The sequence below is a fragment of the Plecotus auritus genome (assembly GCF_963455305.1).
Source record: "Plecotus auritus genome assembly, chromosome: 10".
Classification (NCBI taxonomy): Eukaryota; Metazoa; Chordata; class Mammalia; order Chiroptera; family Vespertilionidae; genus Plecotus; species Plecotus auritus.
This window is the reverse complement of record NC_137785.1, coordinates 36,529,020-36,550,746: the sequence shown is the minus strand read 5'-3', so window position 1 is coordinate 36,550,746 and position 21,727 is coordinate 36,529,020. Positions and strand designations below refer to the sequence as shown.

Below are 21,727 nucleotides of genomic sequence, written 5' to 3'. Positions count from 1 at the left end.
ATTAGATCGATCCCTTTAGTATTATGTAGTTACCTTCTTTGTCTCCTTTATGGACTTTGTTTTGAAGTCTGTTTTGTCCAAAATAAGTACTGCTACCCCACTTTTGTTTCATTTCCATTTGCATGGAATATTTTTTTCCATCCCTTCACTTTCATCCTGTGTGAATCTTTTGTTCTGAGGTGGGTCTTTTATAGACATCATATATGTGGATTATGCTCCTTATCCATTCAACTACCATATATCTTTTGAGTAGAGCATTTAATCCATTTACATTTAAGTTTATTATTGATAGGTATTTATTGCTTTATTTTCCTTTATGCCTATGTTCCTTTCTCTCTGTGTTTCTTCTTCTTAAAGCAGTCCCTTTAGCATTTCTTGCAGTTCTGGTTTGGTGGTACTGAACTAATTTTGCCTTCTTTTGTCTGGGAAGTTTTTTATTTTGCCTTCGATTTTAAATGATAGCCTTGCTGGATAGAGCAGTCTTGGTTGCAGGTTCTTGCTTTTCATTACTTTGAATACTTCATGCCAATCCCTTCTGGACTGAAGTTGTTTTGTTGCAAAATCTGCTGACAGCTTTATGGGAGCTCCCTTGTAGCTAACTAACTGTTTCTCTCTTGTTGCCTCTAATATTATATCTTTAATATTATTGGCCCTGGCTAGTGTGACTCAGTAGTTAGAGCATCAGCCAGTTCACTGAAGGGTCACAGGTTTGATTCCCAGTCAAGGGCACATATCTAGGTTGAAGGTTTGATCCCTGGCCCCGGTCAGGGAACATGCAAAGGCAGCCAATTGATGGGTGTCTCTCACATTGATGTTTCTCTCCCCCCACCCCGCCACCCTCCTTTACATTCTCTCTAAAAATTAATGGAGCCTAGCTGGTGTGGCTCAGTGGTTGAGTGTCGACCTATGAATCAGGAGGTCATGATTTGATTCCCGGTCAGAGCACATGCCCAGGTTTTGGGCTTGATCCCCAGTAGGCGGTGTGCAGGAGGCAGCCCATCAATGATTCTTATCATTGATATTTCTGTTTCCTGTTCCCTCTCCCTTCCTCTCTGAAATCAATAAAAATATTTTTTTTAAAAAGAAGGAAATATTTTTTTTAATGGAGAAATATTCTTGTGTGAGTATTAACAAAAAAAAATTCTCTCTTTGTCTTTAACCTTGACCATTTTTAAAATATTTTTTATTGATTTTTAGAGAGAGGAACAAATAGGGAGGAAGAAACATTGATGTGAGAGCAAAACATCGAACAGCTGTCTCCTGCATGCCCACTACTGGGGATTGAGACCACAACTTGGGCATTTGCTCTGACTGGGAATAGAACTGGTAACCTTTTGGTCCATGAGATGATGCCCAACTAACTGAGCCACACTGGCCCTGGCAACCTTGGACATTTTAATTATTATGTGTCTTGGTGTGGATCTCATTGGGTTCATTTTGGTTGGGACTCTGTGCTTCTTGAACTTGTGTGACCTTTTTCTTTCCCCAGGTTAAGGAAGTTTTCTGTGATTACTTCTTCAAACAGATTTAAGAAAATAACAATAAAATAAATTTATAAGTGGCAAACACTGAGCCCTACTCTGAGCTGTGCACTATTTATTATCTTACTAGAGGTCTGGTGCACGAAATTCATGCACGGGGGGAGGAGGGTATGTGTCCCTCAGCCCAGCCTGCATCCTCTCCAATCTGGGGCCCCTTGAGGGATGTCCGACTGCCCGTTTAGGCCCGATCCCACTGGGAAATCCCTCTCACAATCCAGGACTGCTGGCTCCCAACCGCTTGCCTGCCTGCCTGCCTGCCTGCCTGATTGCCCCTAACTGCTTCTGCCTGCCAGCCTGATCACCTCCTAACCACTCCCCTGCCAGCCTGACCGATACCTAACTGCTTCCCTGCTGGCCCGATTGCCCCAACTGCCCTCCCCTGCAGGCCTGGTCACCCCCAACTGCCCTCCCCTCCCTGCCTGGTCACCCCTAACTGTCCTCCCCTGCAGGCCTGGTCACCCCCAACTGCCCTCCCCTGCCAGCCTGGTCACCCCCAAATGCCCTCCCTTGCTGGCCTGGTCACTCCCAACTGCCCTCCCCTGCCGGCCTGATCACCCCCAACTGCCCTCCCCTGCAGGCCTGGTCACCCTCAACTGCCCTCCCTTGCCAGCCTGGTCACCCCCAACTGCCCTTCCCTGCAGGCCTGGTCCCCCCCAACTGCCCTCCCCTGCTGGCTTGGTCCCCCCCAACTGCCCTCCCCTGCTGGCTTAGTCCCCCCGCAACTGCCCTCCCCTGCTGGCCTGGTCGCTCCCAACTGCCCTCCCCTGCCTGCCATCTTGTGGTGGCCATCTTTGACCACATGGGGGCGGCCATCTTGTGTGTTGGAGTGATGGTCAATTTGCATATTATCTCTTTATTATATAGGATATGAGGCATCTCACAGATCATCTCACAGCCCCATTTCACAGATTTAAAAAATGAGGCTTAGAAAGGTTGTAGATGCCTGGTTATAACAGTGAGGACTGGCTGAGCTAGGATAGGGGTGGGATGTCTTTATCCTGCCCACCTACTCACCCTCAGCCCAGCCTCCATCCCTCCCACCTCACCTCCCTCACCTCACCTCCAGCTCACCAGTTGCCTGTTAACTTTTCCTGATCTCCTCATCGATAATGTTCACAATTTTCTGCATTTTGGCCTCATCCACAAAGCCATCACCTTTCTGGACACAGAGAGGAAAGAGCACAGACATGTGTGTCTCCCACAATCCAGGACCCCAGCACCACCCTCCTGCCCTGTCTGGGACCCTTACTCAGAATCACCTTCTTGGAATGAACCAGTTTCCCATCCACAAACACTTCAAACTCCCCGGTAGCCTGTGCAGATATGTCCTCCTCCTGAGGAGGGAATGTTGGAGGTGGGGGAAGGCTAAGAGCTCCTTCCAAGGCCCTGGGGCTCTTGAAGCACTGACTACCCCCACTCCCTTGGTAACCAGCACACTCACAAAGTGTAAACAATTTGGAAATTGTTGCTCCAGACTCTTTTTCAGTAGAATGTACTGCAGGAAGGAGATGAAATCATGCTGTCACAGGGTCACAGGTCTTGCAGAAATGGGAAACAGGAACTCCTTCCAGACTTCATGTCCCACATTCTCCCCACTTCCAAAGCCAAAAACTACTCACCCGGAGGTTATAGCTTCAGAGGCCACTGAAGGCCAAGGGCAGAGAGAGAAACAGAAGACACCACATCAGTCTCTCCCCAAGTCCAGAGGGACCCTGTGAACACCCAAGTCAGATCACATCCTTCCCCAGCTCAGAACTGTCCCATAGTGCCATCTCATTCAGGGCAGAAAACCACACTCCCCCAAGTCCCCACAGGCTTTGCCCCATCTCTTCCCACTCTCCTCCTTGCCCACTTTGCCCCAGCCACAGGGACCTCCTAGCCTTCCTTCCTACCTCCAAGTATGCCTTGCTCAGAGCCTTTGTGCTGGCTGTTCCTCCTACAGAATGCAGTTTCTCGTATCTACATGACTCCTTCTCTCCCCTCCTTCAGGTCTTTGCTCATATGTCACCTTCTCAGTGATGCCTTCCTGACCACCCCAGTTAAAATTGTGACCCCCCCGCCAAGATGCTTTTTGTTCATAGCACTGATCACCTTCTAAGTAAGATATTAAATAATTTGCTCTGAGTCATACTTATTCCACACCAAAATGTCAGCACCACAAGGACAAGAATCTGTTTTATTCGCTGTGTATCCCTAATGGGTCTGGCACATGGGAGGTGCTTAATAAATAGTTGTTGAATTAATGAAATAATGAATCCACGGAGTCAGAGAAAGATATAGAAAGGAGGAGATGGGAAGAGAAAGAGACAGGAGGAGATGAGGAAACGGAGAAAGAGAAAGAGAAAGACACACATACAACATGGGGAAAGGAGAGAGATAGTGAGCTGGGGAGAGAGAGAGCCCCTGGCAGAGACAGGAGAGAGAAAAAGTGGGAGCCATAAGGGGAGAGAACCTCTAGAGCAGAAGAGAGGTATGGGGATTGAATGGAAGATAAAACCCCTCCCACAGAGGCATCCAGCCCTGGGTCTCAGGAAGGTCAAGGAAGTCGTTGCTGTTACTGTTGTCCTTGACATAATAGACACTCCAGACCTGGGGCCAGCCTCCTCTGGCTTTGCACTTGCTGCTTTCCTCCTCCTTGCTACCTTCATCGTCACCACCCCCAGCTCTCCACTTGGCAGCCTCCTTCTCATCACTAAGATGCCATCTCCTAAGAAAGACTATCCCTGACCACCCAATCTGAAATTCCCTACCCCTTGTCCCTCAGGGCACACCTTGTCCTGTCTCCCCTGGGGAGGAAAGCAGGTGGCTCTGCTCAGCACTCCATCCCCAGCTCAGGCCTGGCCCATGGTGGGCAGGACACTCCAAAATAAGTAAGGAAGAGAGGGAGGGAGGGAGAGAGGGAGGGAGGGGAAGAGAGGGGAGGGAGGGAGAAGTTGGAGTCCATGAATGAAGCTTGGAGCCAGGATTCACCTCTGTGGGGCAGAGCAGAAATTTGAACACAGTGCTCTCTAGCCCCAAAGAGATGATAGGGAGAGCCAAGTTTCCCACCTGGGAACTGGGACTCCCTCCCCTTGCCCTACTTTCAATTCCCCAAAGCCCCAGCACTTACCCTTCCCACCCTTTCCCCATGGGAGGAAGGCAGGTGTGGGTGGGGACAGCCCCTCACCAATAGATCACTCGAATCACAATCTTGCTGTCCATTTGAAAGTACTCGCTGGTGGAGGCGAATGTGTTTGTAGAAATAGGTGAGAAAGTGGCGAACGGGGAGGTACCCAGGATAGGCATGGAGATGGGTCCAGCCATAGAATCTGTCAACTTGGTGGCCGCTGGATCTGCCGTTGGGGTGGACCTGAGAGAGGGCCCCAATAAATCAGAGGCCGACGCACTGAGAGCAGGAAGGAGCTCTTGGGTGGGCCCGGATTCATCGGTGACTGAGGGGCGGTGCTCCACACTGGGAGTCGCTACAGGATCCTTATCACGCGGCAAAGTGGGCTCTGGGGGCAGATGCACAGGTAGAGCCGAGCTCAGGAAGGACTCCAAGTCAGGAACCTCAGCCGAGACCGGGACCGAAGAGGGGGCTGGGGTTGTTGAGGTTGGAACCGGATTCAGGGCCCAGGCTGGAATCGGGGTCCGGACCAGAGTCGGGGTTCGGACCGTAGTCGAGGCAGGGACCGGAGTCGAAGTCCGGATCGGGGCAGGGAACCGAGCTGAGGTCTGGACCGGGGCCGAGGTAGGGACCGAGGCAGGGACTGGAGTCGAAGTACGGACCGGGGCCGAGGTAGGGACCGAGGCAGGGAATGGAGTCGAGGTCCAGACCGGGGCCGGGGTGGGGGCCGGGGTGGGGGTTCGGACTGTAGTCGAGGCCGGGACCGGAGTCGAAGTTCGGACCGAGGCAGGGAACCGAGTGTAGGTCCGGACCGTGGCCGGGGCAGGGACCGGAACCAAGGTCCGGACCGGGGCGGGGGCAGGGACCGGAACCGAGGTCCGGACCGGGGCGGGGGCAGGGACCGGAGCCAACGTCCGGACCAGAGCCGGGGCAGGGACCGGAGCCGACGTCCGGACCGGAGCCGGGGCAGGGACCGGAGCCGACGTCCGGACCGGGGCCGGGACTGGAATCGAAGTCCGGACCGAGGCAGGGTACCGAGCCGAGGTCTGGACCGGGGCCGAGGCAGGGACTGAGGCAGGGAACCGAGTCGAGGTCCGGACCGGGGCAGAGGCAGGGACCCGAGTTGGTGTCTGGAGCGGTGTCGAGGCAGGGACTGGAGTCGAGGTCCGGACCGGGCTCACGGCCTGGAACGGAATCGGAGTCCGGACCAGAGTCGGGGTTCGGGCTGCAGTCGAGGCCGGGACTGGAATCGAGGTCCGGATTGGGGCCGAGGCAGAGACCGTGGCCAAGGCTGGGACCAGAGTCGGGTTCGAGGGCCTGATCGGAATCGAAGCCCGGACCGAGGCGGGGGTCCGGGTCGGGAAGGGGTCTGAGGCCCGCGCCTGGTTGTTCATGGGGGCCCGGCGGCAGGGAGGGCCCGGGGCAGCCCGGGGGGGATCCCACCCGCCCTCCTTCCTCGGGCGGAGAGCACCAGGTTCCACACGGGGCGCGACCACAAGAGGCACTGTTACACCGGGTTCCACTCGCGGGCAGGTTCTATTGCTCTGGGCCAGGGGGAAGGCGGACCTTAAGATTTCGCTAATCGCTCCCATCCCCTTATGCCCCCAACCACCACCACGGTAAGGAACACGCCCACTGCCCCATGTTCCTCTCACTGTCGTTAACATTCACGTGTTCAGTATATGTGTATTGAGTGCCTGTCGTATGCTGGCTGATTCTGGGGACAGAGCCCCGAAGAGGAAAGCCCTGGCCCAGTCATCAGGCTCCCAGTCCTGTAGAGGAGACATACCCATCACTAAATTTTGACATCCCAGTGTGGTCAGGCCTGAGGTGGGGGAGGCACAGGCAGAGCGGTCAGAGATATGCGGAGGGAAGCACTGGGACCTGTAGGATGCCAGAAGAGTTGCTAGGACTAGTCTGGGGCCATCAGACATGGCTCCCTAGAAGGGGGGCAACTGAGAAACCTGTAGAAACTAATAACAATAACAGGTTTTACAATTATATAGTGCTAAGTGCTACACACGTGCCACAGCTAGTAAGTGGCAGAGTCAGGATTCAAACGGAAGCTATGGGACTCCCGAGTCCAAGTGAAGAGGGAGAATATTACACTTTGAGCTCCTCCAGGGTGGGATTTTGTCTTGTTCTCTGCTGAGTCCTCACTCTTAGAACAAAGCCTGGCACAGTAGGTGCCCAATAAATATTTGTCCTTTTATTTTAAATTAGTTTAACTTAACACACGATGTGGAAAAAAATAGCAGAGAGGCTTCCTGTGTAACTTTCACATATACATAAATAGCATCTTATGTAACCACAGGATGTAAAACCAGGATGTTGACATTGGTCCCATATTATGAGGTCAGGTACAGACTTTATTCAGATTCACAGCAGGGCTTCAAACAGAAGTCCTGATCCACCGTGTTTCCCAATCCCTGAGCCTTTCCTGTGTCCAAGGAAGATCAGGAAACACACCCAATTTTCTGTGATGCTAAGCAACTCTCTACCCATCTCTGGACTTCAGTTTGACCCTCTGTGAAATGGACTTTCTTCTAGGTAATATTGAAAACTAACATTTACTGAGTACCTATTACTTGTCAACTTGTTATAAATGCTTTGCACTATTATTAAATACTCACAACTTTCTGAAGCAGATTCTGTTATCATTCTCATTTTACCAATAAGGATACTAAAGCACAGAGAGGTGAAATGACTTGCTTGAATAAGTGGTATAACCAAAATCTGAACCCAGGCAGTCTGACTCCTGTGCATTTGTAGGCTTTTAATTTTACTTTTTTTCTTTTTGAGTAATCATTCAGGTTACTTTATGTACTATTGCCACTGCATTGTGCTAAATGCAGTAAGTTTTGGCCTTAAAACTTGGCTAAAAAATAAAAAAATTATAAGTTGCCCCTTGGTGTGGAATGCCTTCTACCTTAGTCCTTTGTGGCTCTGCTTCCTTTAACTGTAAAGTGAGGAATTTGGACCAGAATAACTTTTCCTTCCCTGTGTGCTCTAATAATCTAAGATGGTCTTCCTTGTTCCAGAAGCTGCTACTCTGCTTTAGGTTAAACCTTAGGAGCCTGGCCGAAACCGGTTTGGCTCAATGGATGGAGCGTCAGCCTGCGGACTGAAAGGTCCCAGGTTCGATTCCGGTCAAGGGCACATACCTTGGTTGCGGGCACATCCCCAGTAGGGGGTGTGCAGGAGGCAGCTGATCGATGTTTCTCTCTCATCGATGTTTCTAACTCTCTATCCCTCTCCCTTCCTCTCTGTAAAATATCAATAAAATACAAAAAAAAAAAAAAAAAAAAAAAAAAACCTTAGGAGCCTGCCAGGCAAAGCCATAGAGCAGGGCCTGCTGACTTGGGTAGGGACTATTCCCTTATGATGGCAAATCAGGGAACTTTGGTCATCCCTATTTGATAATCCAGCCAGCTCTGCTCCTGTGGTGACCAATGGATTTGTATGGTGACAGTGCCAAGACTCTGCCATGGGTGAGGCATCCTTTAGACCAGGAAGTATATCAAAAGGGGAATCCATGGGACTTAACTGCCTGCCTTCAGTTTGTATGCAGTCACTGATTAAAAAAAAAAAAAATGAGTTCTTCTCATCCAAGACGGGAAAGTACATCTTCCCAGTTTGCTTTTAAATTGAGTTCTGCTCTCAGCAGGCTGTTCATGGCAGCAAGGACTCTGCCTCTGAACTTCAAGAGTGGTCTTAGAAGAAATCATGGGCTGGTGTTGCTGTCTGTTTTTAATCTCAATTTAAATAGTATTTTATAATAGGATTTTGTTTTAATGTTCATTAGTTCTTTAGTGATAGTTATTCCTTATGACACAGAAATTCAATATAGTGAAACTTGAATTTATAGGTATTTATTCAATCTATGGTATCTGTTGACTGAATTAAAGGAATAAGCAGATCTCTTGGCTGATGTTCTAATAAAATGACTCCTTCATTTGATGCTGTATTCCACTTGTTATTTTTCTCTGTTCTTACTTCTTCAGTTCCTATAATTTTGCTCATTTCCAAAAGTCCATGCCTACTACCTGCTAGACAATATGAGGAAGGAGGATTGGCAGAAATTGGCTGATGTAGGCTTGTTATTTTTCAGTGTAGTAGTAGTAGTAGTAGAAATGTATAACTGTCTTAGGATATTTCCAAAATTAAGAAAAATTCCCCCCTCCCCTGTTGGATCTTACTTAGCCTTGTTCCATCTCATATGGAAGGAAATTTGAAGACCTGGAGAGGCAGAGATAAGTCAAAGCACTTGCGTGTCCCGTTTATTCCACATCCAAAATAGTACCATCAACATTCAATCACTGCCAGTCCTGCTTCCTACCATTTTCAAGGAATGGATTCTTCATCTGAATGACACCCATGACCCATCCTATTTGGTTTTTTTATTGTTTTTTCAGTAATTTGACATCAAGAGAAGGGTGTGTCTGTATCCAATAGCTTGGATAGTTTACCTTCCAAAGGAAGAAGGTACTTCAGTGTTGGAGACTGATTGCAAAATTCCCCAACCGTCCCCCACCCATGCCCTTGAATGTGACTATATTCCTTCCCCCACCAAGAGGTGGAGTGGCTCAGTTGGTTGAGCATCCTACCATGCACCAAAAGGTCACCGGTTCCATTCCTGGTCAGGGCACATATCCAGGTTGCGGGTTCAATCCCCGGTGGGGGTGCATACAGGAGGCAACCAGTCATTTCTGAAATTCTCATAGATGTTTCTCACTACAATCTCTCTCTCTCTCTCTCTCTCTCTCTCTCTCTCTCTCTCTCTCTCTCTCCCCGCCCCTCTCTCTCTAAAATCAATAAAAATATATTAAAAGAAAAAAAGAGATGGAGTCCATTTCCCCACTCCCAGAACCTGGGCTGGCCTTGTGACTTGCTTTAGCCAATGGGATGAGGGGGAAGTGACATGTTCAATGCCATCCACTCTCTCTAGGACCCCTGCCTCAGTCATGAGAATAAGCCAGGGCCAGCCTTCTGGAGGATGAAAAGCCAGGTGGAGCAGAGCAAGCAGCACAGCCAGCCCCCAGCCCACCCCTGAACTTACTACACCCACATTCGTGAGCCTCTCTCAGATCAGCACAGTACAATACAGCACAGAGCAACAGAACCCCAGCCAACCTGTAAACAGGGCCCCAAAAATAAATGTTTAGTGTTTTATGCCACTGAGCTTATGCAGCATTATCAGGGCAACAGATAATTGATACAATTGGCCATATTTTTAAATATATTTTTATTGATTTCAGAGAGGAAGGGGGGGAGAGAGAGAGAGAGGGGGGGGGGAGGGAAACATCAATGATGAGAAAGAATCATTGACCAGCTGCCTCCTGTACGCCCCATACTGGAGATCGAGCCTGCAACCCAGGCATGTGCCCTTGACCAGAATGGAACCCGGGACCCTTCAGTCCGCAGGCCATCGCTCTATCCACTGAGCCAAACCAGCTAGAGCACTGGTCATATTTTTTAAAAAGCATTTTTGTTAAATGTAACACAAATGCATAAAACAATTTATATAACATTAGGCAAATATCCCTGTAACCACTACCCATATCAGAAGACAAATATTATCAAACTATACTACAAAGCCATTATAAACAAAACAACCTGGTACTGGCACAAGAACAGGCATATAGACCAATGGATCATAATAGAGACTCCAGAAATGGACCCACACTATTACAGTCAATTAAAATCTGACAAAGGAGACAAGAACATACAATGGAGTAAAGACAGTCTCTTCAACAAATGGTGCTGGGAAAACTGGACAGACACATGAAAAAAGATGAAACTAGACAACCAACTTACACCATACACAAGAAGAAACTCAAGGTAGATAAAAGAGTTAAATGTAAGGTATGAAACCATAAAAATCTTAGAGGAGAACATAGGCAGTAAAATCTCAGACATCTCACCTAGCAATATGTTTACAGAAATAGCTCCTAGGGCAAAAGAAACTAAGGAGAAAATAAACAAATGGAACTAAATAAAAAGCTGCACAGCAAAAGGAACCACCATCAAAATGAAAAGGAACCCACTGTAGGGGAGAACATATTTGCCAACAATGCATCTGATAAGGGGTTATTATCCAAAATATATAAAGTACTCATACAACTCAGCAAAAGGAAGACAATCAATCAGGCAAAGGACCTAAAAAGACACTTCTCCAAAGAGGACATAAAGATGGCCAACAGACATATGTAAAAATGCTCAAAGCCACTGATCATCCGAGAGCTGCAAATTAAAATGACTATTGGTATGAGGTATCACCTCACACCTGTCAGAATGGCTACCATCAACAAATCAAAAAATGACAAATGCTGGCGAGGATGTGGAGAAAAGGGAACACTAGTTCACTGCCGGTGGGAATGTAGTCTCATAATAGAGACTCCAGAAATGGACCCACACTATTACAGTCAATTAATATCTGACAAAGGAGACAAGAACATACAATGGAGTAAAGACAGTCATTTGGACAACAGTATGGAGTTTCCTCAAAAAATTAAAAATAGCCAAAACCGGTTTGGCTCAGTGGATGGAGCGTCGGCCTGCGGACTCAAGGGTCCCGGGTTCGATTCCGGTCAAGGGCATGTACCTTGGTTGCGGGTACATCCCCAGTGGGGGGCGTGCAGGAGGCAGCTGATTGATGTTTCTCTCTCATCGATGTTTCTGGCTCTCTATCCCTCTCCCTTCCTCTCTTCCTCTCTGTAAAAAAATCAATAAAATATATTTAAAAAAAAATTAAAAACGGAACTTCCATTTGACTGAGGGATCCTACTTCTGGGAATATATGCTAAGAAACCCCAAAACACACATCAGAAAGAATATGTGCACTCCTATGCTCATAGCAGTGATATTTACAACTAGAGGCCTGGTGCGCGAAATTCGTGCACGGGGAAGGGGGTGTCCCTCAGCCCAGCCTGCACTCTCTCCAATCTGGGACACCTCGAGGGATGTCCGACTGCTTCCTCCATTGCCGGGGAAACCCAAGCCTCCCTCCTGCTCTCTGTGGCCATAGCCATCTTGGTTGGGTTTATTTGCACATTCACTCCTGACTGGCTGGTGGGTGTAGTGGAGTGATGGTTAATTTGCATATTACTCTTTTATTAGATAGGATAGCTAAGATTTGTAAAGAGCCCAAGTGCCCATCAGTAGATGAGTGGATAAAAAAGCTGTGGGAGCCCTAGCCAGTTTGGCTCAGTGGATAGAGAATCGGCCTGCGGACTAAAGGATCCCAGATTCAATTCCAGTCAAAGACACATGCCTGGTTTGCAGGCTCGATCCCCAGTATGGGACATGCAGGAAGCAGTTGATCAATGATTCTCTCTCATCATTGATGTTTCTATCTTTTTCTCCCTCTCCCTTCCTCTCTGAAATCAATAAATATATATATATATATTTTTAAAAAGCTGTAGGATATTTACACTATGAAATACTATGCAGCTGTAAAAAGAGAGATCTCTTACCCTTTGGGACAGCATGAATGGACCTGGAAAATATTACACTAAGTGAAATAAGCCAATCTGAGAAAGACAAATATCACATGATCTCACTTATTTGTGGAATCTAATGAACAAAATGAATTAACCAACAAAATAAGTCTCGAAGCATGGAGGCATGGACCAGACTGACATACCTTGATGTGGGGTTGGGAGGGATGAGAAGAGATAGACCAAAGGACTTATATATACACTAGTGGCCCAGTGCACAAAATTCATGCACAGTGGCGGGGAGGGTGTCCCTCAGCCCAGCCTGCACCCTCTCCAATCTGGGACCGCTTGAGGGATCGGGCCTAAACGGGCAGTCAGAAATCCCTCTCACAATCCAGGACTGCTGGCTTCGAACCACTAGCCTGCTTGCCAGCCTGATTGCCCCTGCTTCTGCCTGCCAGCCTGATCACCCCCTAACCACTCCCCTGCCAGCCTGATCGATGCCTAACTGCTCCCCTGCCAGTCAGATTGCCCCTAACTGCCCTCCCCTGCCAGCCTGGTCACCCCTAACTGCCCTCCCCTACCGGCTCGGTCACCCCTAACTGCCCTCCCCTGCCGGCCAGGTCTCCCCCAACTCCCCTCCCCTGCAGGCCTGGTCGCCCTCAACTGCCCTCCCCTGCTGGTCATTTTGTGGTGGCTATCTTGTGTACACATGGGGCGGCCATCTTGTGTGTTAGAGTGACGGTCAATTTGCATATTACCTCTTTATTATATAGGAGGATGTGCAATAGGGTAGTGAACAACTGGCTGGGAGGAGTGAAGTAAAGGGGGGGATGGGAGATAACTGTAATACTCTTAACAAAATATATATTTTTTTAAAAGAAATTTTTTAAAAAGACAGATGCTTCCTTTAATCCTTCTGCACACACCCTCCCTCATGTTACCCAACCATGTCAACATTATGCTGACTTTTATGGTAATCACATCATTACTTCTTTTTTTTTCCTAAATGTTTTTACTGATTTTAGAGAGGAAAGGGGGGATAGATAGAAACATCAATCAGCTGCCCCATGCACGCCCCCTACTGGGTATCAGGCCTGCAACCCAGGCATGTGCCAGTAACCTCTTGGTATGTGGGACAACCCTCAACTAACTGAGAGCCACATGGGCCAGGGTATAGTTACTTATCTTAGTTTTCCTGTTTATCTTTTTTTGTTGTTAATCCTCACCTGATATTTTTTTCATTTTCAGAAACTGGAAGAGAGGGAGGGGGAGAGAGAAATATCAATGTAAGACACATCAACTGGTTGCCTCCAGCAGGCAAATCGGGATTGGGGAGCAAACCCACAACCCAGATATGTACCCTTAACCAGGAATCGAACCCACAACCCTTTGGTATGCAGGCCAAAACTCTTAACCACTGAGTCATGCCAGCCAGGGCTTTTCCTGTTTATCTTTTGTCTCTTTTCATTTATAGATTTACCCTTCATTCCTTTTCCACCCTTGATAATTGTCTTAAAATTATTGATTTTGTTTGAAAGAGGGACAGAAAGAAACATCAATGTGAAAAACATTGATTGGTTGCCTCCCCATGGTCCCAACCAGGAATTGATCCCAAGACCCTTCCATGCATGGAATGATGCTCCAATCAACTGAGCCACACTGGCCCATGCAATTATTTGCTTTTTAATATAATTTTATTGGTTTCAGAGAGAAAAGGACAGGGAGAGAGAGAAACACCAATGATGAGAGAGAATCATTGATCGGCTGCTTCCTGCACATCCCACACTGGGGATCGAGCCCACAAACCAGGCATGTGTCCTGACTGGGAATCAAACCATGACATCCTGGTTCATAGATTGACGCTCAACCACTAAGCCACACCAGCTGGGCTGCTTTTTTTTTTTTTTATAAAACAACTTTATTGAGGTATAATTTACAGGCCATAAAATTAACCTGTTTTAAGTGTATAGCTCGAAGATTTTAAGTAAATCGACCAAGTTGTGCACCATCACCACGATAGTTTTTTTTTTTTAATATATTTTATTGATATTTTACAGAGAGGGAGAGGGATAGAGAGCTAGAAACATCGATGAGAGAGAAACATCGATCAGCTGCCTCCTGCACACCTCCCACTGGGGATGTGCCCGCAACCAAGGTACATGCCCTTGACCGGAATCGAACCTGGGACCCTTCAGTCCACAGGCCGACGCTCTATCCACTGAGCCAAACCGGTTTCGGCTCGATAGTTTTTTATAATATTTCTATCATCCCAGTAAGATCCCTCCTTCCTATTTAATCTCCAGTCCCTCTCCCAACCACTAATCTACTTTCTGTCCCTATAGATTTGCCTCTTCTGCACATTTCCTATAAACGGAATCATGTGCCCTAGCCAATTTTGCTCAGTAGATAGAGCGTTGGCCTGTGGACTGAAGGGTGCCAGGTTCAATTCTGGTCAAGGACACATGCCCAGGTTGCGAGCTCAATCTCCAGTAGGGGTCGTGCAGGAAGCAGCCGATCAATGATTCTCTCTCATCATTGATGTTTCTAGCTCTCTGTCCTTCTCCCTTCCTCTCTGAAATCAATAAAAATATATTTTAAAAAACAAAAAAATAAGTAAATGGAATCATGTGACCAGCACCTTTCATTTAGTGTGCTTACATAAGATAGCACGTATGGTACTTCACTCCTTTTTTATGGCTGAATATTCCACTGTAGAGATAGACCATATTCTGTTTATCCGCTCACCAGTTGATAGCTACTTGGGTGGTTTCCACATTTTCTGAATAATGCTGCTGTGAACATGTACATCCAAGTTTTTGTATGTATATATATTTTTTCTCTTGGGTAGATACCTAGAAGTAGAGGTGCTGGGTAATATGGTAATTCTATGTTTAATTTTTTTTTCAATCCTCACCCAAGGATATTTTTCCATTGAATTTTAGAGAGAGTAGAAGAGAGTGGGAAACAGAGAGAGAAATCAATGTGAAAGAAACACATTGATTGGTAACCTCCTGCATGTGCCCTGACCAGGGCCCAGGCTGGGGAGGAGCCTGCAACTGAGGTACCTGCCCTTGACCAGAATCAAACCCCTTCAGTCTGCAGGCTGACGCTCTATCCACGGACCCAAATCAGCTAGGGCTATGTTTAACTTTTTTTTTTTTTAATTGCCAAACTGTTTTCCAAAGGGGCTTCACCATTTTACATTCCACCAGCAGAGTCTGACAGTCTCCATTTTTCCAAATCCTTGCCAACACTTGTTTTGTCTGTCGTTGTGATTACAGTCATTCTAATGGATTGGAAGTGAAATGCTAATTATTTCTTGAAGAAGCCAACCATGTATCCCATAGAATCCCCAGTCTGGATTTTAATCATCCCCATTGTATCATATAACATCCTGTATCCCCTGAATTTCCTGTTAATTAGTATTCAGTTGAATGGTATCAAATTGCCAATATCCAAAATTTTTAATCTGAGCAAATCTTAGCGCACCTCCCTTAGGGACAACAGAAGGAATCAGTCTGCTATTCTCTCTGATATCAGTAAGAAAGAAAAAGTTAACTGGTGATGTCACAGGGGGTCCTTTCTGAGGTTTTCCAAAACAATAATATGTATACATGGGAAAACTTTTTAAACAGAATAGAGCAACGGTATACACGGAGAAAAGGCAGTCTCCCCAGGAATTCTTGTACATCAAGGTGGGAGTGTGGACTGAGGAAGCAATCTGTCAATACTTGGTGAAATTGGTAGCTGTGCCCTATAACCAGGCAATGTCTCTCCTGGGTATATATCTGCGGCAGACTCTATTCCATCCAAACTATTCACTTCCCTCCCTCACAAGAGGATTTACTTACAGCACCATAGATACCAAGCTTAACCATGTGACTTACTTCACTCAATAAAATGTGAGCTGAAGTGTCAAGAGCCTGAGCACATGGTTTACTACTCCCTTTCCCATAGTGCCCAGAAATGTGTCAGATAGAGGCTGCCTCAGCCCCAGAGTGAAAACAAAGTGGAGTAGACCCAACACCAGATACAAAGCACACAGCCTGATGAATGAAAGCTGATCAAAATAAGAATCAGTATAGAAGTCTCTGGAGAAGTGGAAAGAAAAAAAACTCAATGATATAAATAACCATTATGTACTTCCAACTGTAAAATTCTCGCAGCCACCCCTTCCAGGTTGAACTCCGAAGTGTCAGGCAGAGATTGGTTGGGCACCATCAAGTAAATACAAAAATATCCAAGCTCTGTCTCCAGGTGCTGATGGAGAAGGAGCAGGTCAGGCCTAGAAACAAAATTAGTATGAGGCACTAGAAAGGGCTGTCCTACTCCTCTCCCTCTCCCCAGTGAGGGGAAATCAGTGGAGAAGTCTGCCTGAGGCTCCCCACTGTGACCTCTTCAAGCCCACAGATCTTCCAAAGAGAAGGAAGGTAGCAAGCAGCTCAAAAGGGCAGCAAGAACTAAACTGAGTCAGAACGGAAAAGCGGGTTACGGACCTTCCAAGAACTCTCCCCTTATTTTATAGATATGGTAAAGGAGAGCTACAGGCAAAGTGTGGCTGCCTCCACCCAGCGTGTGCAATGTTTGCAAAGGGAGTAGAGGGGGGTAGCTACCTCCCGAGCATAGACCGAAGGAGCAGATATGACGTAAATCTCACTAGAGTCTCCATCTTCAGGGCGATTCCAATCTACTGATGGGCTGCCAGGAAAAAACAACAAAAAGACCCAGGCTCTTTAAATTCTCAGATCTTGTTTTCCTCACCCACCACGGAGGGGAACCCAAAGCCAACTGGGGGAACTGTGAGATGAAAAGGGCTGGAGTCGGGAAGGCCCATCAAGGAATCAAGCCAATTGCACAATGAAGATTGACGCAAGCAGCCCAGAGGAACAAGGCATAACTTTGTGGCCCAGCCCCTCACCTCGGGTCATCCCCGGATCTCTCCAGCGTCCTCAGGTTGTTGAGTGCATCAGGGAGCGCCAAGACCAATGGATCCGGGGTACTCGCCAGCAAGCGAGACCCAGTACCTCGGCCGGGGCCACAGCGTCGCACATGGACCAGCAAGAGCGCAGCGCCGGCCAAACCTGCAGCCACCAGCAGACCCAAGGCCGGCGGCAAAAGGAAGCGCTGTGGGCCACCCTGCCTTAGGCCCGGTGGGGCCGCGGGCAATGCGCCTACGCTGCCGTCGTCGTCCGCGCCGTCGGAGTGAACGGGAAACTCGCAGCGCGCGCCCATGTAGCCGGGCGCGCAGGCGCAGACCAGGCCGGAGAAGTGGGCGTAGCAGCGGCCGCCGTGGGCGCAGGGCCGCGCGGCGCAAGGGTCAGCGCGCTCGCGGCAGTCGCGACCGCCAAAGCCCAGCGCGCAGGAGCAGCGGCGCGCGCCGCCGCCCTCCAGGCACGTGCCGCCATTGGCGCAGGCGCGGCCCGCGCAGTCGTCCAAGTCGTGCTCGCAGCGTGGCCCCGCGAAGCCGGCGCGGCAGCTGCAGCGCAGGGCGTGGCCTAGGTCCAGGCAGAGCCCGCCTGTGGAGGAGGGGCGTCAGGGGCGCCTGAAGAGGGTCTCCCCCAACCCGCCCCCGGTAGTTTCTCAGCTCAGTCAGCCCCACCCTCACCTTTTCTCTGGTTTCCCTCTGTGTATCTCCATCTAACTCCAGGACCAGCCGCTGGGAGTGTGCTTGGAGCTTCTTGCCCTCTGGTGAAATCTTGGATTAACTCAGCCTCACCTTGTCCGCTGCCTGTGTCTCTCTTTCTATCGGCCAGAACGACGGGTCTGAACCTTCTCCCTTTTCCCTTCCTTCTTTTCTCCATTCTTTTTAGGTTTCTCCTCCAGAGCTCTACCTTCAGGTCTCTGCTCACATGTCCCCTCCTCCAGGATGCCCGCCGGGAATCTCCCTCCATCCCAGTCCTGCACTCCCCATGACTACTCTGGGCTGTAGCTGAGGATGACTCTACTGTGTCTTCCCCTTTGCGCTGATACCCCCTTGAAGGCAGGGCCCAGAGCTGTCCTGGTCACTGCTGTGTCCCTAGTATCCCACAGCCCAGAATGAATACTCAGTGTTTTGGTGAGAATTAGTTATAATAAAAATGCACCAAGCTCTTTACATTAATATTAAAACGTTTAGCACCTAGTTCAAATCAGGTCTATCCATCTTTTTCTGGATAAAACCAGAATCCTCCCCCATGGCCCATGAAGTTCCATAGGATCTGTCCTGGTCACCTCCTGACCTCATCTCTCACTGCTTCAACCACACTAGCTTCCCTGAGATCCTCAACACACCTGGCACATTCCTAACTCAGGGCCTTGACAACTTGCTGTTCCCTCTGCCTGGAACATAATCTTTCCCCAGATCCCACATTGCTCCCTCCCTCACTACCTTCAGCAAGGTCTTCCCTAACCATTCTAGCTAAAATGTCAACCTGCCTCCATCCCATATATACTCCCCATTCCCTTTCTGACTTTGTTTTTCTTATTTTTATCACCATCTAACCTCCCACACATTTACTTATTTATCTTGTTTATTGTTTATCTGCCCCATCAGCTCTATGAGGATAGGGGCTTTGATTTCATTCCCAGTGCCTAGAACAAAGTCTAGCACATTGTGGATGCTCAGTAAATATTTATGAGATAGGAATATTACCTCCACCCATTTGATAAAAGAACAAACTGAGGCTGGGAAGAGGGGCACTTCTCCAGGCCCTGGGGCTAAAGGAGGCAAAGGCAGGGTTGTCACCCAGGGCTATCTGAACCAAGCCCTGCTCTTGCACACTGACCATGCAGTGAGCCTCACCCTCATCCCTGATGTTCTGGTCTCCCCACCTCACCGTTTTGGCATGGCTGCAGGCTGCACCGGTCGACCCTCTTCTCACAGTTGGAGCCTTGGAAACCAGGTGGGCAGTGGCAGATGTAGGCAGAATCCGGGTCTGTACCTCCCACACACAAGCCACCGTTGAAACAAGGTCCATCCGCACATGTCACCCCACTCACCTCACATTGCAGCCCATAAAACCCACGGGGACAGGCACATTCGAAGGATCCGGGTGTCTCCTGGGCAGGGGCAAGAGGACTTTACATTGAGGTCTCCTTGGAGCAAAATCCATCCCCTCCCTTAGTCTTGACCCTGGGGGCTGCTCCTTGTCAGGACTCACCTCCCAGCATGCAGGGGCCTCACCTAGAAAGTCCTCCCAAGACAACCCCTCCCTCTACTCTGTGTTTCTGGGTCTGCCCATCCACCCCACAGGAAAGAGGCTCTGAAGGCCCTGAGAGAGCCCATTCCCACCTCTACTCCTTTGCCTACCAAATGCTGCCTGCCTAGTCTGCCTTCCCCAGTTCTGTCTGCATAGCCAATCTTGAGCTCCTAGCTCTGAGCCACCCTCTTCCATGGATCCTTCCTTAGATCTCTCCTTCGAAGGCCCTTCCCCTAAGTTGAACCCTGAGTATGTCTCCCTGTTCCATGCTGGCAGTGACCAGGGGGGTCCACATTATCCCAGTACACACCAGGCTCACTCCCACAGCCACACCTTTGCTTACCCCAGGCCACTTACCTGGTCTACCCTCTGCAGTCACCTCCCCTCAGCCAAATTGGATTTCAGAAGCCCCAGCCCTGGGCCCATCTCCAGGAAGTCCTCTCTGATATGCCCCCACCCCAAATCCCCACAGGAAGGACAGTTTGTGGCCCCTCAGGCTCATCATTCCCACACTAAACACTTAGGTGCCACCTATTGGGTCTACTATCCCCAATCCCATTCCTAGCATCCCATCCTAGATGCAGACTGGACAGCTCTAGGAAGCCCTCCCCCGACAGCTACCCCAGCCTTCCCCAGGCTCTTGTCTCATGGAACCCCAGTCAGGGGATGGTGGGAACTCCCAGGGTAAAATACTACTTATCAGGAAGAGGTGGGAGGGGGTGATACTAACACTACAGCTGCCCCCGTTGGCACATGGATTCCCATCACAAGGCCCAGGACCAGGCATGAGGCATCCAGTGACAGCAGAGAACGGGCCCCTGGAGCTGAGACAGGTGCTGGTGGAGACAGGGACTGTGCAGAGGGGCCCAGTCCAGCCCTCCAGGCATTGACATTCATCAGGCTGCTCACAGAAGCCATGCTCTGGGCTGCAGCCGGCTCGACATGCCGCTATGGGGGACAGAGAGGCAGAGGGAAAAGGAATATTAATGAGGGCAGAGTTGTTTCTAAGTGCTTTCTGTGCACCATCTTGTTTCATCCTTTTAACAGACAACCCTATGGGCTAGATGGTATTGTAACCCCCAGTTAACAGACAGGGAAACTGAGGCCTAGAGAGGTGGAATGACTCGCCCAGCTAGAAAGTAAAGGAGTGAGAAGTAGAACCCAGGCCACTGGGCTCCAGTTTCTGTGCTGGTGGATGAAGCTTAGAAAGGGGAGAATGAGGGAAGGGCATCTGGAGGTTGGGGAGGGACCCTGGCTTTTTATGGGAGATGGGAGGGTTTTGGATTAGGGCAGGTCTGGGAAGATCTGGATTAGCCTAGGAGTCCTAGGAGCTTTGGTGGGGCTCAAGACATTTGGGGAGCTGTCTGAGGATTCCCAGGATGGAGGTTGGGGATCCCAAGCTTTAGAAGGCAAAGGGGTCTGGCCTACATTTGCAGGGAGGGAGGATGAAGGATCCTTTAGGGGGGAAGGTAAACTCCGAGGAGTTCCCAAAGCTTCTGGGTGGGGTTAGGGAGGGCCCCAGAATTAGGAGAGCTCTGTTGGTCCTAGCATCTGGAAATGGGTGGGGTTAGGGGAGGAAGGGGGGACACCAGCATGGGAAATGGGTATGGGATTTCTATTTGGGACAAAAATAATGCTAGGAAGAGGAAAGGGGGCTGGAGTGCCAAGGCAGGGCTGGAGAGTAGTCTAAGGTCCTCAGTTTTCCTGAAGCGGGTAGCTGGATCATGGGAGGGAGCTAAGGCCCATGAGTGAAACTAGAGTGGGGCCTGGGGTACATGGGCAGCAGTCAGTGGCATTCCCTAGTTTCCTGGAGTGGGGTTCTAGGGTATCTGGTGAGGGTTCTCCAGTCCCTAATTCCCTGAAGAAGGCAACTACGTTGCAAAAGGGACCCAGGGGCGGTAAGTGGAGCTAAAGAAGGGCCGGAAAAGAGGTGGGGCAGAACTCGGGACTCACGCTGCGCCTTGCACTCGTCCTCCACCGGCGCGCAGGGGCGCAGTCCCGGGCTGCACCGCGAGGAGGCACTGCGCGAGCGGCAGAGGCGCGCACACGCGGCCCCCGCGGCCGGCGGCTCGCAGCGCGCTCGGTAAGAGAAGTGCAGCTCCCAGGCGCCGGCGCGCTGCACGTCCCGAGCCCACGGGCCCCCGGCCGCCAGGCGGCGCCGGCCGGCCACACGCGCCACCAGACTCCAGGCGGGCCCTGCGGAAGGGAGCGACGCTGGAACGTCCGGCCAGATTGCGGCGCACTCAGTCTAGCCATAGAGCCGTAGCGCGCCTGCTCGCACTCTTCCTGGCCCCTCTTAGCAAGGCCCAAACACCCCTTTTCAACCCTGAGAATGGTAGTTACCCCCTTAGCAGCGCGGTGAACCCCCCTACTGCGCCCTGAGACTTTTGATGTCACAATCCCATCTAGTATCCAGTGACCATCACTAAGATCACAGCTCTTCCATAGAAGCCAAAATAC

General features: G+C 49.5%; 1 protein-coding gene across 5 annotated transcripts in view; it reads right to left on the bottom strand.

Annotated features, from left to right (window-relative positions):
- The window catches only part of DLL3 (delta like canonical Notch ligand 3), an 85,860-nt gene that overhangs the window by 60,647 nt on the left and 3,486 nt on the right, over window positions 1-21,727 (bottom strand). For 3 of the 5 annotated variants that reach the window (XM_080646045.1, XM_080646043.1, XM_080646044.1), the window contains 4 exons: window positions 21,221-21,463; window positions 19,998-20,215; window positions 18,905-19,127; window positions 17,008-17,605 (listed from right to left, as the gene is read on the bottom strand). In XM_080646045.1, the coding sequence (XP_080502171.1) occupies window positions 17,008-17,605; window positions 18,905-19,127; window positions 19,998-20,215; window positions 21,221-21,463 (1,282 nt within the window). Of the gene's footprint in view, window positions 1-13,915; window positions 16,375-16,702; window positions 16,788-17,007; window positions 17,606-18,904; window positions 19,128-19,997; window positions 20,216-21,220; window positions 21,464-21,727 lie in introns of those variants that run through there. The other 2 variants (XM_080646047.1, XM_080646046.1) reach the window with 1 other exon arrangement.